At 38.0% G+C, this 14,904-nt stretch overlaps 1 protein-coding gene across 2 annotated transcripts; it reads right to left on the bottom strand.

The window, feature by feature from the left end:
- Positions 1–2,877: 2,877 nt before the first annotated feature.
- On the bottom strand, positions 2,878–13,129 carry LOC121941790 (protein NLRC3-like). Of its 2 annotated transcripts, none has more exons than XM_042484665.1 (11): positions 12,829–13,129; positions 11,363–11,479; positions 11,129–11,245; positions 10,118–10,207; positions 9,435–9,513; positions 7,999–8,224; positions 5,392–7,186; positions 5,122–5,295; positions 4,515–4,703; positions 4,363–4,409; positions 2,878–3,588 (listed from the first exon to the last, which is right to left on the bottom strand). In XM_042484665.1, the coding sequence occupies exons 1-11, from the start codon at positions 12,915–12,917 to the stop codon at positions 3,005–3,007; spliced, it is 3,507 nt and encodes a 1,168-aa protein (XP_042340599.1). In that variant the 5' UTR covers positions 12,918–13,129; the 3' UTR covers positions 2,878–3,004. The 2 variants fall into 2 exon arrangements, with proteins under 2 accessions (XP_042340599.1, XP_042340607.1); XM_042484673.1 differs by having other exon boundaries at positions 4,515–4,688.
- Between the last annotated feature and the right edge of the window lie 1,775 nt (positions 13,130–14,904).

Here is a 14,904-nt window from a genome sequence, read left to right as displayed (position 1 = left end):
AATCAGCATCAACTTGTCAGAGCGTCGTCTTCTGCTTTCTGTCCACACACTCATCATCGTCTAGAGCCGCTATGTGATGCATGTTTATGTTGTACTTACATATAACTACAGCATGTTACAACTGCACATGATCCTGTGCATGTTTTTTAGACTTTCAGATACAGGAGCCTGTTTCTAGGTTAATTCTGTGATTCAACAATCATACAAATCTTTACAAAAAATGTTTTTTAAATATTCACCTTGGGTGTGAGGACAATCAATCAATAATCTATCATTCAATTTATTTGGACTTTATTTACCACACTCAGTTGTCTCTGTTTTGTTTTGTTGTTTTTTTTTTGTTTGTTTTGTTTTGTTTTGTTTTGTTTTGTTTTGTTTTGCTTTACATGGGGGAGTAATATGTACATACATATACTGATGTATCTGTTTCTGCTTTATATAGATATCTGAAGGCATGTGTATACAAATATATAGTATATGTGTACACACACTGTATGTATTAGTGATAGTCCTAGTAGGACTTTTTAAATTTATTCATTTATTCATTTTCATAATTATACATCTTTTTAGCGTACTTATTTCTGTTTGTCTGTTTTTTTTATTTATCAGTTCATTTATTTTTTATTATTATTATTACTAATTTAATTATACAAATAGACATCACGTCATTTTAAGCCAGTCTGAGCAGGGCAGTCGAGGGCAGGGTGAGACAAACGGTTAAATTTTCTTCTGGAGTACAAATACTCACAAAATTTGGAGACAAACAGTATGGGCAAATATGGATGAGATGCAGCTATATATATATGACTTATTATTATACTCTGCACAAAACTAACTAAAAATTTGATCACAAAAAAAAGATTCCTGGACTATCTGCATGTGAGTCCTTCCCCTGTTGCCACACACACACACCAGCCATGACATTTATTTCTTCCTTTTAAGTTATTATTTAATATGTGTGTGATTAATTTGATCTTCTGACAATTAATTCACAGTCATCAATTAGAGAATTACTGTCATAGTGCTTTTCCTGTCCCGAGAAAAGACATTTTAACATGGGTTCCCTTATATTATACCGCTCTCTACTGGCCTTAACAGGGTATAGCATTTTGCAATAGTTAACAATCAAATCTAATATTATAATAAAAGTAATAATTTATATTGGACTATTACAATTATTTTTACACATTAGGAGTGAATATCTATACACACCCCAACACCTGTTACAAAAAAAAACAAACAATAATGGCAGAGAGCAGAACACTGAGACTACAAAATAACATTTGACTAAACTAATCTTGGTAAAGTCCTCTGACATGAGGGGCTTTTGTGTAGCCTATAAAATAGACTTGGCTAATAAAATAATTCTGTTTAGGTGAAACATTATTTCATATTATTTTCAAATGAAATGTCGGTGGCATTAAAATCATGCTTAAGCACACAAGCAGATTTTTAATAAAACACAAACAACATAAAATACAACTTTAAATAATCACAAATATTCTATACACTTTCCTGTCATCACAAAAATAACATCACAAGAGAAAATGGAGATTTTTATTCAATTTCAGAAAATAGGGCTACATGAAAATTTTTTCTAAACAATGAATCTATATAATTTTAGTTACACGCAATTTTTACAACTTATACATTTACAAAAACAACAGTTCAGGTAATTTCATGAGTATGTCAGTGTAACCCTACACACATTGATCAGCTTTAAACACTTAAAATGAGTATAATTGTGTTTTTGTTTTGTTTTCGTGTTGTTGTGGTTGTGTATATTTGCATTTTATACTGATGTTCATTAATATGCTATGTCCCTTTTAAATAAACATTAAATAAAAATTAAATAATAAAATAAAATAATTTTAGTGCAGCTATACTCTGTGACATGGATCTTATTAAACTTGGTATGACATCAAGTTTAATATATGCAGACTATGTGATGACATCACCTACTGAATCGTAGGAAACGACCTACGTCCATCAACGTCAACACTCGTGCGCAAAGCATTGGCGGCGTGCATCATTCATCTAGTGGTCTCAGCAAATTTAAACAAACAACTCAAGTCTTTGCTGTAGTAGCATTTATGTGTGTCAAAAAAGTCAGAAGAAGAGGAGAGGGAGGAGAATGTGGACGCGGTCATGGCTGGGGAGAAGGGGCCAACTTGGCATCCCAATTTTGCAACAAAAGCTCGGAGTATTTATTAGCATCTACTAGCATTTAGCAATGTGGCACTGATCAGTGCATCATTTCATGCTGTGTCTCTGTTGGTTGGTTGGTTGGTTGGCTGGTTGGTTAGTAGATTTAGGTCTTAACATCCCAAATTTCTGCCACTGTCAGAATTTTATCCCAGGCTGTCTTTGATCACATGACTATGACAACGGCCACCTCTCACTATGCGATATAGGACAGCGGTTTTAGAGAAACGACCAAAGATATCACCACATTTCTTTCATGACTGCCCAAAATCGCACAGTGTCTACCGGGCTTTAGTTTTAACTGGCATTTTAGTGTGGGACAATGAGCTCCCCCTACCCACAAAAAGCTTCTTCATTTTACAATCTGATTTTTAGCTCTTTTAACCAGCTCAGGTCTATTAGACTCAGTCCGTGTTGAGATGGATGAATCAACCTTTCTTTGAGCTCTATTTACAGCAGAAAAACTATCCATTGCATGGTCTTACCAAGAAAGCAATTATACCTTGACCTTTTTGCCACGAAATTCTACTCAGTTCATCAAGCACATTGAGTGGACATTTGTGTCAAAGTAGAAGAAATTGCCTCAAGGTGTTCTTGAGATATTGCATTCATAAATATGGGAAGGACGGATGGATGGATGGACAACCACAACCCCCCCACCCCCCCTACAGATTTGCCAGGAGTTTCACCTTCACTGTTGACTCCTTGGCTTGCACAGTCACTATCTTTACACTTTCATCTTAGGACACTGTCCTAAGGTACCCTGATTTGGGTCCCACTGTTTTACAGGAGGAAACATTCATTCCTCAACACGTGACAGATAAACTGAGGATGGTAAAAATTTTGAGTCAGTCCCTACCTCTCGCATTCGTCCAAACCCAAACACAGGGTAGAGGGGTTCAGTGAATGTGGAGTGGAAGGTGTGGAGGTGGATCCGTCTGACTGAAGAGACAATGGAGGGGAGACAGTAGAAGGACACAGTGCCAGCAGGCCAGTCCAGATACACAGCTACTCTGTTAGACTTAGAAGGCAGGTGTGTGTCTATGTCTATTGGTTTGTTATTGTGCCAGGGAGTGTAACTCTGAGAACTGCAGAACAGACTCCAGGACTGATCATTCCATCCAATACAGCAGTCATCGCTGTCTCCTTTTCTTTTGATTCCTCTGTACGTCACTCCGATATGAACCCTTCCTGTCCACTGGACCTCCCAGTAACAGCGCCCACTCAGACCTTCCTGACACAGCAGCTGTTTCCAGCTATCAAACCTCTCTGGATGATCAGGATACGGCTGCTTCTCCTTCACCACCATCACTCGTCTGTTGTTGTCAGACAGTGAGAGGTTTCTGTCTGCTGTGTTTGAGTCCAGTGAAAGCTCGCAGAAATCTGATGGAGGAAATGAGACACAAAAAGTTGACTGTCCCTTGTAAATACAACTACGCAACTGATGTTGGTTGTATAGATACATAACTTGCTAGAGAATAAGGACAAAACAAATTAAAAGAATGAAGTGAAATTAAACGCCATTTTGGTCTAATTATTAGGCTAAAGCAGGTATAATAATGTGCCACTTTTACTGCAAGACTTATATAACACTACACTATGATTGGCCAATCTGTGTTTGAGGGGCAGAATTTATCAGAGGATTAGTTGGAAAACCCAACGATGTGGCATGACTGATGCAGTCACTGGATCGCACCACATGGAAGAAACATCAAGTCTATAGCCTGTTAGTTATCTCTGGATTTATGACAACCTCACAGGAAAAAAAGAAGACTCCAAGAAGCCTGGCCAAGAAATAATCCAGCAGCTCTATAGTGTGCTGTTAAAATGAAACTGTTTACACCTTAGTTTTTGTACGGATCATACAAGTGAGATAGATATGTTTATTAGTGAGCATCAGAGATATGTTAGGCTTACATTCAGACAGGGCCAAGATAGCCGTTTCCCCCTGTTTCCAATCTTAATGCTGAGCTAAACTAACTGTCTCCTAACAGTGGTACATATTATCTGTACGCAAATATGTGGGGTGGATCTTTTCATTTAACACTGGCAGAATGACGGCATAGATTATCAAATAAGAGTACTTAATGCATAACCTTTTTAAGATGAGGATTTAGTAAATAATCAGATTGGTGACACCAGAAAAGTTTAACTTACACCTGAGAGGTGGTGGGTTCAGTCGACACTTTCCACAATGATCAAACCTGTGAAAAAGGTGCACAATTGTGAGTGACAGAGAAAGAAAAATGAACATGTGCACATATATATGACATCTATACCCTATTTAACAACTATAAAACCTAATCTACTTGAGAGTTTCCAGTTTCCAGCGTGGGTCATCCCGTCCAGCAGACAGCAGCTTGATTCCAGAGTCCCCTGGGTGGTTGAAGCTCAGGTCTAGCTCTCTGAGGTGGGAGGGGTTAGAATTCAGAGCTGAAGCCAGAAAAGCGCAGCCCTCCTCTGTGATCAGACACTCTGACAGCCTGCAAGCACACACGCTTCATATTTGATTATACACCGTCATTAATCAATCATTTTGCTCTACAAGCTTTTGAATTTCAAAGAGTTCACCTTCAGCTCATTTTTTATTATGACAGTCAAGTACAACAATTGCATGACCGCAGACCCTGATACTAAATGCCTGTCAATTCCGTGCTCCCCCTTACCCTGATTTCATCAATCTCAATCCATCATCAATCTTTTATGATATTTTTGGTTTTATCACCATGAGAAAACAATGAAATACCATCTCCAAATGCTACAAATTGATATCCTGGGTTTTGATGGGAACAAAGACAAATAGAAAACAGAATCCTAAAGAGGTCAGATAACTTTAATGATGACTAATGTGAATGCAAGTGATTATAAATGGGTATAATTATATTGAAATGGTAACCTATTTTACTGAATACTAACCCAAGAATCTCCAGTCTACAGTGTGGACTCTGAAGTCCATTTGAGAGTAGCCTTACTCCTGTATCCTGTAGGTCATTGTTACTCAGGTCCAGCTCTCTCAGACAACAGTTCTTGGAGCTTAAAACGGCAGCCAGATCTTCACAGCTTTTTGATGAGAGATTACAGCCATTCAGCCTGAAGACGAAGAGAGAATAAAGTGTTTTCTTGCTTTCTGCCATAGATATGATCATATTTAAAATATTTTATGCTTCCATATATCTATACACCTACAGGGCTGTTTTGGATGCTTTGACCACTGGCAGCAGCCTGAAAAATGCCTCCTCCGAAGCAGAGAATTTTCTCAAGTCAAGCACATCTAGAGCTTTCCCTGATGACAGTAAGATGAAGACGAGCGCTGACCACTGAGAAGGAGAGAGTTTGTTACCATATAAACTCCCTGATCTCAGGTGCTGTTGGATCTCCTCCACTAGAGAATGGTCATTGAGCTCATTCAGGCAGTGAAACAGATTGATGCTTCTCTCTGGTGAAGGATTTTCCCTTATCTTCTTTTTGATGTACTGCACTAGCATCTCTTTGACCTCTTGTTTACTTCCTGTCTTTTTCAGCAGGCCCCGTAGCAGAGTCTGATTGGTCTCAAGTGAAAGGCCAAGGAGGAAACGAACAAACAAGTCCAGGTGTCCATTTGGACTTTTTAAAGCCTTGTCCACTGCATTCTGGTAGAGGTGTTTGAATTCTCGTTGTAATGGCAAAGCCTGAACTGAAGTGAACCACCCTCTTCTTCTTAGTAGATCGATGCCAGTGTTGGTGAACGTAAGGAAGACATAGAGTGCCGCCAGAAACTCCTGAACACTCAGATGGACAAAGCAGAACACTTTGTCCTGATTCAGCCCATGCTCGTCTTTGGAGATCTGTGTGAATAGACCTGAGTAAATAGAAGCAGCTTTTATGTCAATGCCACATTCTTTGAGGTCTGCTTCATAGAAGATCAGATTTCCTTTCTCCAGTTGCTCAAAAGCCAGTTTTCCCAGAGTGAGAATGGTCTTTTTGGTCTCTGTGTTCCAGACTGGATCTGTCGCTGCACTGCTGTGATATTTTACATTCCCCTGTTTGGTCTGAACCACCAGCAAGTGGATGTACATCTCAGTCAGGGTCTTGGGCAGCTCTGCTCTCTGTCTGATTTTCAGCACATGCTCCAGAACTGTAGCGGTGATCCAGCAGAAGACTGGGATGTGGCACATGATGTGGAGGCTTCGTGATGCCTCGATGTGGGAGATAATTCTGCGAGCCTGCTCATTGTCTCTGAACCTCTTCCTGAAGTACTCCTCCTTCTGTGGGTCAGTAAACCCTCTGACCTCTGTCACCATGTCAACACAGTCAGGAGGAATCTGATTGGCTGCTGCAGGTCGTGTGGTGATCCAGAGGCGAGCGGAGGGAAGCAGTTTCCCCCTGATGAGGTTTGTCAGCAGTACATCCACTGAGGTGGACTCTGTAACGTCAGTCTGGATCTCATTGTTGCAGAAGTCCAGAGGAAGTCGGCACTCATCCAGACCGTCAAAGATGAACACAACCTGGAAGTCTTCAAACCTGCAGATTCCTGCTTCTTTGGTTTCAGTGAAGAACTCATGAACAAGTTGCACCAAGCTGTACTTTTTCTCTTTTAGCAAATTGATCTCTCGGAAAGTGAATGGAAAGATAAACTGTATATTGTGGTTGGCTTTGCCTTCGGCCCAATCCAGGATGAACTTCTGCGTTAAGACTGTTTTCCCAATGCCAGCCACTCCCTTTGTGACAAGAGTTCTGATTGGTTCATGTCTTCCACATTTGAACATATCCTTGCATCCAATTGTAGTTTCCGAACTAGCTGGTTTTCGGGATGCTGCTTCTATCTGTCTGATCTCATGTTGTTCATTGACCTCTTGACAGTCTCCCTCTGTGATGTGGAGTTCTGTGAAGATCCGATGAAGAAGAGTTGGGTTCCCAGCTTTGGCAATCCCTTCAAACAAACACTGAAACTTGTCTTTCAGTGTAGATTTCAGTTTACGTTGGCAAATTGCAGCGAGAGTTCCTGTGGAAACAACATATAACCTCGGTCAATGGATATTATGGTAAATTTGCAAATTGAGACACCTTCTGATGAATGCATCCATTCCTCAACACACACTGGTTTTGCTAATCATTGATAAATCCTAGTATAAAATAATGATTTGATAATGATGATTACCTTGTCCAATACCTTGTCCAGGAATTCAATGACAGATTAAACCTTTGAAACCTGGATCGATATCAGTTTTCTTGTGCTACATCCAGATGCTTTTCACAATTTGATTTCTTTTGAAAACACGGCTAAAAACACATTTTGCATCTTGGCAAGAAATGTCACACAAATTATTAGAAATTAGGAAATTCTTAGAAGAAAATGAACTGAAAGGGGAAGATAGAAATGAGAGAGGAATAAAATTAGTAAAAGATAAAACAAAATAATTGTAATTGTATATCTAAAGTTTATATGTATTATATTATATTTACATTTTTAGTGTGATTTCAAGGTCATTTCTTTATTTGTTTAGTTTTTGTTTAGTTTGGTTTTCGGTTTGTCTTTTTTAGCATTTTTTTTCTTTTTTGTTGCTTATTGCTTATTTAATAATATAGTTATTTAATAATTTCTTGCCAATTTTGGGTAACTTCTTGTTTAGTTACTAGTTGCCTTATTCATGTTTTATTAAGCCACTTTGATCAGGTTTCCAGGGGTTAACAACTTCACATTTTGAAAAATAATATTCAAACATCAGTCTAATGTTGGTTCAAATGTTGGGTTAAGAAATCTAATAAAACATCCATATTTCCAGAGGCAGTATGTAATTCTTAACAGCGTCTTACTGCTCCGCAAAGCATCAGCCAGCTGTTCTTGCTTCATGTTCCTCAGGAAGTTCAGTGTGAGCTTCAGAAAAGCGTCTCTGTTGCTTTTTCTCTGCTCTTCTTCTTCACCAACCACAACTTCATCTTCTCTCAGGCTCTCTAAGTATTCTGGAGCTTCTGGATCCAGAACTTTCTTGAACCTCTTCAGCTCATTTCTCACAAAACTCACAATGTTCTCTTCAAGAAGCTGGAAGAGTAAAGTGTGTAATTAAAAAAAATTGTTCATTGATGGAAACAAAGAACAACATATTCATCTGCCTCTGCTGAAAACCCATCTGAAAGCTGAAACATGGAGACTGTTTTGACCTAAATCTGTAGCTGATTATGTCAAACCTTGTCTTGACTAGTTTTAGTTTTTTGTCTGAATTAAAGCAAATCTTAATTTTACTGTGCAGTTGAAAGAGGGTAGTTATATGCATCATTTAGGTGCAAGGCAGGTTGAAACTTTGTCTTGAATAAGTCTTGAATAAAATTGTGCAGCATGGAGTGATTCCACTGTTTAGGACATAAATTTGATTTTGTTTTGACCATAGACTGTATATGAAGATGGTCAACATGACAGTTCCCCTAAAGTGAAACATTTCAATGTGGATCGCCCCCTGGTGACTGACTGCAGTATAGATCATAAAGTCCACCCCTCCATGTTAGTGAATAAGCAAAAATAAAAACTCAAAGTATACGTCAAATACACTTTTCCCTACGAAGGTTTCTGACACTGACGATAGTTCTCATCACCCTGATGTTTGTTCAAGTGTTTGTTTTTATGATAAGTTTGGTTTTAATGAGTTATTAAATTATACAAAACGGGGGCGTTTCTGCCATGATTGACAGCTGTGACAGACAATCTGTGCGCTTACAATCAATCGAGCTACTCGCGATTAATTGGATGGGTGTTTTGGCAGGAACTTAATCTCACCTCAGCATAGAGGGGGTAAGTGTGGCATTGTCATCCAGTTTCATATACAGTCTACGGTTTTGACAGCTAGCTAAAACTGGTAATTGCAGGTACATCTGCCTGATCATGTGATTCTCACTGCAGGTTCCTGCTGCTATAGAACATGCGACACTGGCCCATGCAGTAAGCCACTCGGAGCTCAGTCAGTGCATTAATACTTCCTGACTGGTATGAAAGTGTAACCAAACAGGTTTGACTGTGGAACTTTCCAGACAATAAAACTTATGATGGCTTTGAATGAATGCCAAGACAACACAAATACAGAAACTTCAGGTGTCTTTGGATGTGCACAGTGTCGCTTTTGTGTCGAAAACTAGTCAAATAAAATTTGTAGCATTCATTTTTACCTATGCACTGTAAACTTAGGGCATACAATTCAGTTTGAGAACACAAAGATTCAGTGTTTACACCCTATATAGAGAAAAGTTGGACATTTACATACCAAAAAAATGGAGTCCAGGTTTTGTTGGTGCTTCTTGGCAGGCTTATTACTGAGAACCTCTGACCTCTTGCGGTGACCTCTGTAGATCCAGAAAACATGAGGACACGGTTCAATGCAAAGATTTTTTTGATTGAGTTTTTCTCTGAGGTAAACTGTGATTTGTGATAATTGGCTTTATAAATAAAATTGACTTGACTTGACTAGAAAACATACACAGCCAAGAATTTGTATATGAAATGTCTTAAGTGAAAAGAGTCTGATGGACATTTTCAAAGTCACTGATTTCAAAATAACTCAACCATCAGTCTACCTGCATTAACCAAAACCAGTTTTTCATTGCTGTAATGTTTACTATCTCAGCCTTTGTCAAACTAAACTGTGTGTCTTTAAACTGAGTTAGGAAGAGAATGCACTCAAGGCAGGTTTCCTGAGGCGCGTTGACTGTTTGCCAGGTAGATTCCAGTCACTGATGACAAGAAAACTATAACATTTTTTTTCCTGAACTGTCTTCCTTAAAATCACCTGAGTTCAAAAGTCAGGGTTTTGTTAATTTAAACATTATGTTATCAGTTGCACTTAAAATGACTCACAGTTTTGACTTGAGCTCAGATCTCTTGACCCCATCATGGTTGTTGTACATTCACACCCTAACAAACTGCTTTTATAGAAAGTGACTTCCTTACCTGAAATCAGTGAACTTGTCCTCAGATCGGTCACTCCTCACGGACACATGGCTGGGTTCAGGTGGGTCTGCTCTCTCCTGGTTCACTTGGCTTCAACACAACATGAAAATTCAAACTCATGAAGTGAGCTTTAGTGAATTTATCAATTTACCAATTTATCTTTTTTTCAAACTCTCTGGAAAGCTTTGTCCAGAGCCACTACTACTATACACTTTCTGTTTAGTTTTGTGTTTTGATTCAAAATTGAAAAGTTTTCTTTTTTTGGGGGGGGGGGGTAATTTTGGCTGTGTTCATGCATATGGCACACCTTGGAATTTGCAATTTTTACTGTTTTCCACCTGATTTTATATATATCCTTTTTTGCCATATTTGGCATATGGAAAAAATACATGGCATTTCCAAAAACATTGTAAAAAAAAAATTTAAAAAAAAAATGCATATTTGATAGGTTTGATCAGGACTGATTGTTGTTTAAAAAATAAACTCAATGAAAGTAGGACATCACATTAATGTATAATATTTTTTAGAACCTAGTTTGTAAATATGACACTGCACAAAAAATAATAATGTATACAAATCAATATTATTGCTCATTCTTGACATATCCCATGCTGTGATAATCAAAAACTCTACTTAGTATGTAGTATCTAGTATATAAATAATATTATATTAAATAATAATAATTTTTGTGTGTTGTAATACATTAATATGATTGTGTGTCTAAAAATATAATGACATCATGACAAAAACCTGCCATTTAAAGAATTAAATATTTGATATTATGTTGGTTAAGGAACAAACTCAATGTGTAAAATCATATTAATGTATTACATTTTAAAGCTTGATTTTTAAAGGACGCTTTTTGTGCACAGAACGATATTATCAGGCACTAAGCGTTAATTATGCAAACATGACAAAGTTGAAACCCCAAATGCAAGTATGAACATGAGAATTAGCCAAACATGTCCCCTTATATAAGATATAATACAGGTCAAATGCAATGAAGCTTACCTTGGCTCAGTAATTGGTGCTACATCCTTGAACTCAATAGGTTCACTTATGGACCGGTCAGTCCTCACAGACACACAGTCTGGTACAGGTGGGTCTGCTCTCTCCTGTTTCACTTGGCTTCAACACAAAATAAACATTCAAAGCCCCAGTTATGAATTGAGCTTTAGTGAATTTCTGTCTCTAAATCAAATCAGTTGAGACACAATAACAAACTCAAGTGCTTTGCATTCTTACATTTGCTGATTAGACTGGCCTCCATCCTTGAAGTTTACTGGCTCACACATAGACCCGTCACTCTTCAAGGACACACAGCTGGGTCCAGTTGAGTCTGGTCTGTCCTGCCTCACTGTGCTTTAACACAACATAAACATTAAATTTAAATTCCAGGTTAAGAACTCAACCTAAAGTTTCTCCTCCATTGAAAAAAAAGTGTTTTGCTTATTTTTACTTCATTTAATAAACTTGATTTATGAAGCACTTTCTTGTGCTGCTCTTTGGTGCCTTTCACTAAGTATTTATAGATTTGAATGCTGTGTAAATAGATTTGATTTCTTTCAGGGAGCAAAAAAACAATGAGCAACTTAGGAAGAAATGTTACAAATTGCAAGAAATTAGTAAAATTAGAAAATTACTTTTAAAAAGCTGGGGGGAAATGTAGGGAAAAACTATATCCAGAATAATTATAATTCAAAATTATGTTACAAATTATTATAATTTTAAATTTTAAATTTTTTCCTTTTTTTACATTTAATTTTCTTGTGTTTTTTCCAGTTTATTGCTAATTCTTGGGTCATTTCTTCTTTTGTTGCTTATTGCTGCCTACCCATGTTTTTGAAAGAAACCAAGCCAATTTGCTCAGGTTTCAGGGGGTTAAAATAAGGCAGGATTTAAGCAAAATAAATCAGGCAATTTCAAGAAAAACAAAGAAACAGCAACAATAATATAAAAGACATCTATGAAGCAGATAAGCAGAATTGGAGGGTCAGTATTCAAAAGACTGCACTGAAGCATATAAAATCAGACAGTTAGAATAAAACAAAAATCTAAGAATACAATACCCGATGACAGTATGCATGCAGCTATGAATATGCAACATCTAGTGATGGAGTGTAACAAAGTCCATTTATTCAAGTACAGTACTTGAGTAGAATTCAGAGGTACTAGAGTATTTGCATTTTCTGTGACTTTAAATGTCATTCAACTTCATTTAATTCAACTTCATACTTCTACTACATTTTCATTCCACACATCTGTAATAATCTACACTTTATCATTGGAGGTTTGTTTGTTCATAAGTCAGAGCCTGTATGTCCCAGTGTTATGGCCATGACCTTGACCTTGGACCACTCAAAATCTAATCATTTCATTCTTGCGTCTAAGTGGATGTGAGTTACAAATTTTTAAAGGAATTCCCTCATGGCCTTCGTGAGATATTGTGTTCACGAGAATGGGACAAACAGACACAATGCCTGTCCAGGCAGAGGAACAAAAAGATATCAGTACTACATTTCTGGACTGCTACACAATAAACATACAGCAGGAAAAAACTACAAAATCATCATTAAATTCTTACAGCTGCTGATCAGAATGGCGTGATCCCTTGAACCCAATAGCCTTCCAGCGGTCACTCTTCGTGGACACACAGCTGGGTTCTGAGATGGTCAACAGTCATAAGCAGTCAGAAAAAAAGTCCATCTTACCTCATATCTCTGGAGTGGCTGTCATATTGCTGAGAAGCAGTGACTTCAGAATCAGAGACGCCGTCGTCTGTCTCCTCTGACACATTCATGCTGGAGTTACACCTTTACAGAAACAAGCTGGACTGATTCATCATGCTAAGGGCTCCATTTAATCCTTGTTTTGTGTTTGATTGATTCCCTACTCTTTTACAATTCAATTAAAATTGTTAATCACAAAAAAACACAGCATCCAAACAGAAAACACTCCTTATTCTCCGTCGGTTGATAAGGGTTTGTTTTCCTTGAGCATATTTCTGTTACATCCTCCCTGCCTTATTTTCACATTCTTGAACAGATCCAACCTGTTGGCTCAGCTTTTGTGTGAGACGGATCACAGATCACATGGCATTGTTCTACTGTGTCTCCAGTAGATGGTGGTAATTAGCACATCCAAAGCTGTAAACTTATAAACACATGAAACTTTCAAACTGCCAGACAAAGTAGGACATTCTATTGGCTTTCTTACACCCATTTCCTGAAGCCTTACCCTGACCATTACCATAACTGTTACTTACCCGGACTTACCCATACCCAAACCCTCGACCCCCCTTCATGAGACATGAGCCACCCTGAAAACATGATTTGTGAAATTTTGGGGGGGGGGTTCTAAAATATTGGCAAAATGCTGTTTTTCTCATGCATTTCCTTTTTGGTTGTTTTTTTGTTTGCTTTGTTTTGGTTTGGTTTTTTTTGCATTGTCACAATTATGGATTGTGTAAAATTAAGCTATTTTTAATGTATGATTTGTATGTGACTCATCACTATTTCACTTTAATAAAGATGCCGACCTGCATGCAATTCTTGTCCTCACCACTGAAGCGGGTACCGCTCTGGACCATTTGCGCTGGAGCTGCTGGACCTGCTCAATTTCGACGCTGAATCACATTTACTGCCAAGTTTTGCAATCATTGTGTCTAAAGGAAAACAGGGAAACCTACTCTCAAATTTTGGATTTACAAAGAAAAATAAGACGAGTGACACTAAGGAGCGGCGACAGGCAATTTCTGCGGCAGATGCCAGCTTGAGGACAACCAACACCACTGCTGCACCTGCGGGGACTGCTGCCAATGAAAGCCCACCAACAGCGGGGCCTGGGGTGACCATACAGGACCAGCCTAGTACAGAGGCTGGAGATGGGGTTAATGATAGCTCAGAGGTCGCTGATGAAGGTGACTCCACCTGCCTCTCTCTCCTGGCTAACTGGACCAGCCAGCAGTGGCGAGAATGGAAGTCCCGCAACACCTGGCTGTTTGATAAAGATGGAAACCTGGGATGCACAATTTGCAGAGACACAAAAACTCTTGTGCTTTCTGAGAAGGTAATTGACACGCACTTATCAGAAGAGTGGATTAATGGAGATGTAAGCAGCTCAGGCCTGTGTGGTCGCTTCTGTCTTAAAGTAAGGGCTAATCTGTATAAACTGTATTTTTAATTGTTCTCACTGTGTTGTATATGATGTTGCTGAGGATTGGATCACTTGTAGACAGCCTGGCCATTTTTTTCAAATTATGATGGTCATGCATATGTGGGGTCATTGATTGGTTTGTTGATGCCTGTTAAAGTATTTCAGAGGTTATTTTATTAATTAAATGTGGACTTGATTCCTTGTAGTCAGACTGGCATGTTTTGGTTTTGATTTAGATTTGATTCAGATATGATGCATGTGTGAAGGTTGGTTTTGATATGTGCTGACATAAGGCAAGTAGGCGTATAGGCTTGTAATAATGGATGTGTTTTTACACACATGCACACACACACACGCACACACATCTCTCTCTCTATATATATAGATAGATAGATAGATAGATAGTAGATTGATAGATAGATAGATAGACTTAATATAATATTAAATATACATAATAGTGAATATATATACGGAAGACAATTATTCTGTTGTTCACTTCAGACTCCATTGAAAAATACATTTTCTTTGCCACTGAACTCATTTTTTATATTTGCGTCTTTCTAGTGAAAATCATTATCTTTTTCTTCAATGGATATATGCACATCAGTATTGTGTTTTGTTGTTTTCCTTGG

The sequence above is a fragment of the Plectropomus leopardus genome, chromosome 1, assembly GCF_008729295.1.
Source record: "Plectropomus leopardus isolate mb chromosome 1, YSFRI_Pleo_2.0, whole genome shotgun sequence".
Classification (NCBI taxonomy): Eukaryota; Metazoa; Chordata; class Actinopteri; order Perciformes; family Serranidae; genus Plectropomus; species Plectropomus leopardus.
The sequence above is the reverse complement of the archived record's forward strand: the minus strand, read 5'-3'. Positions and strand labels throughout refer to the sequence as shown.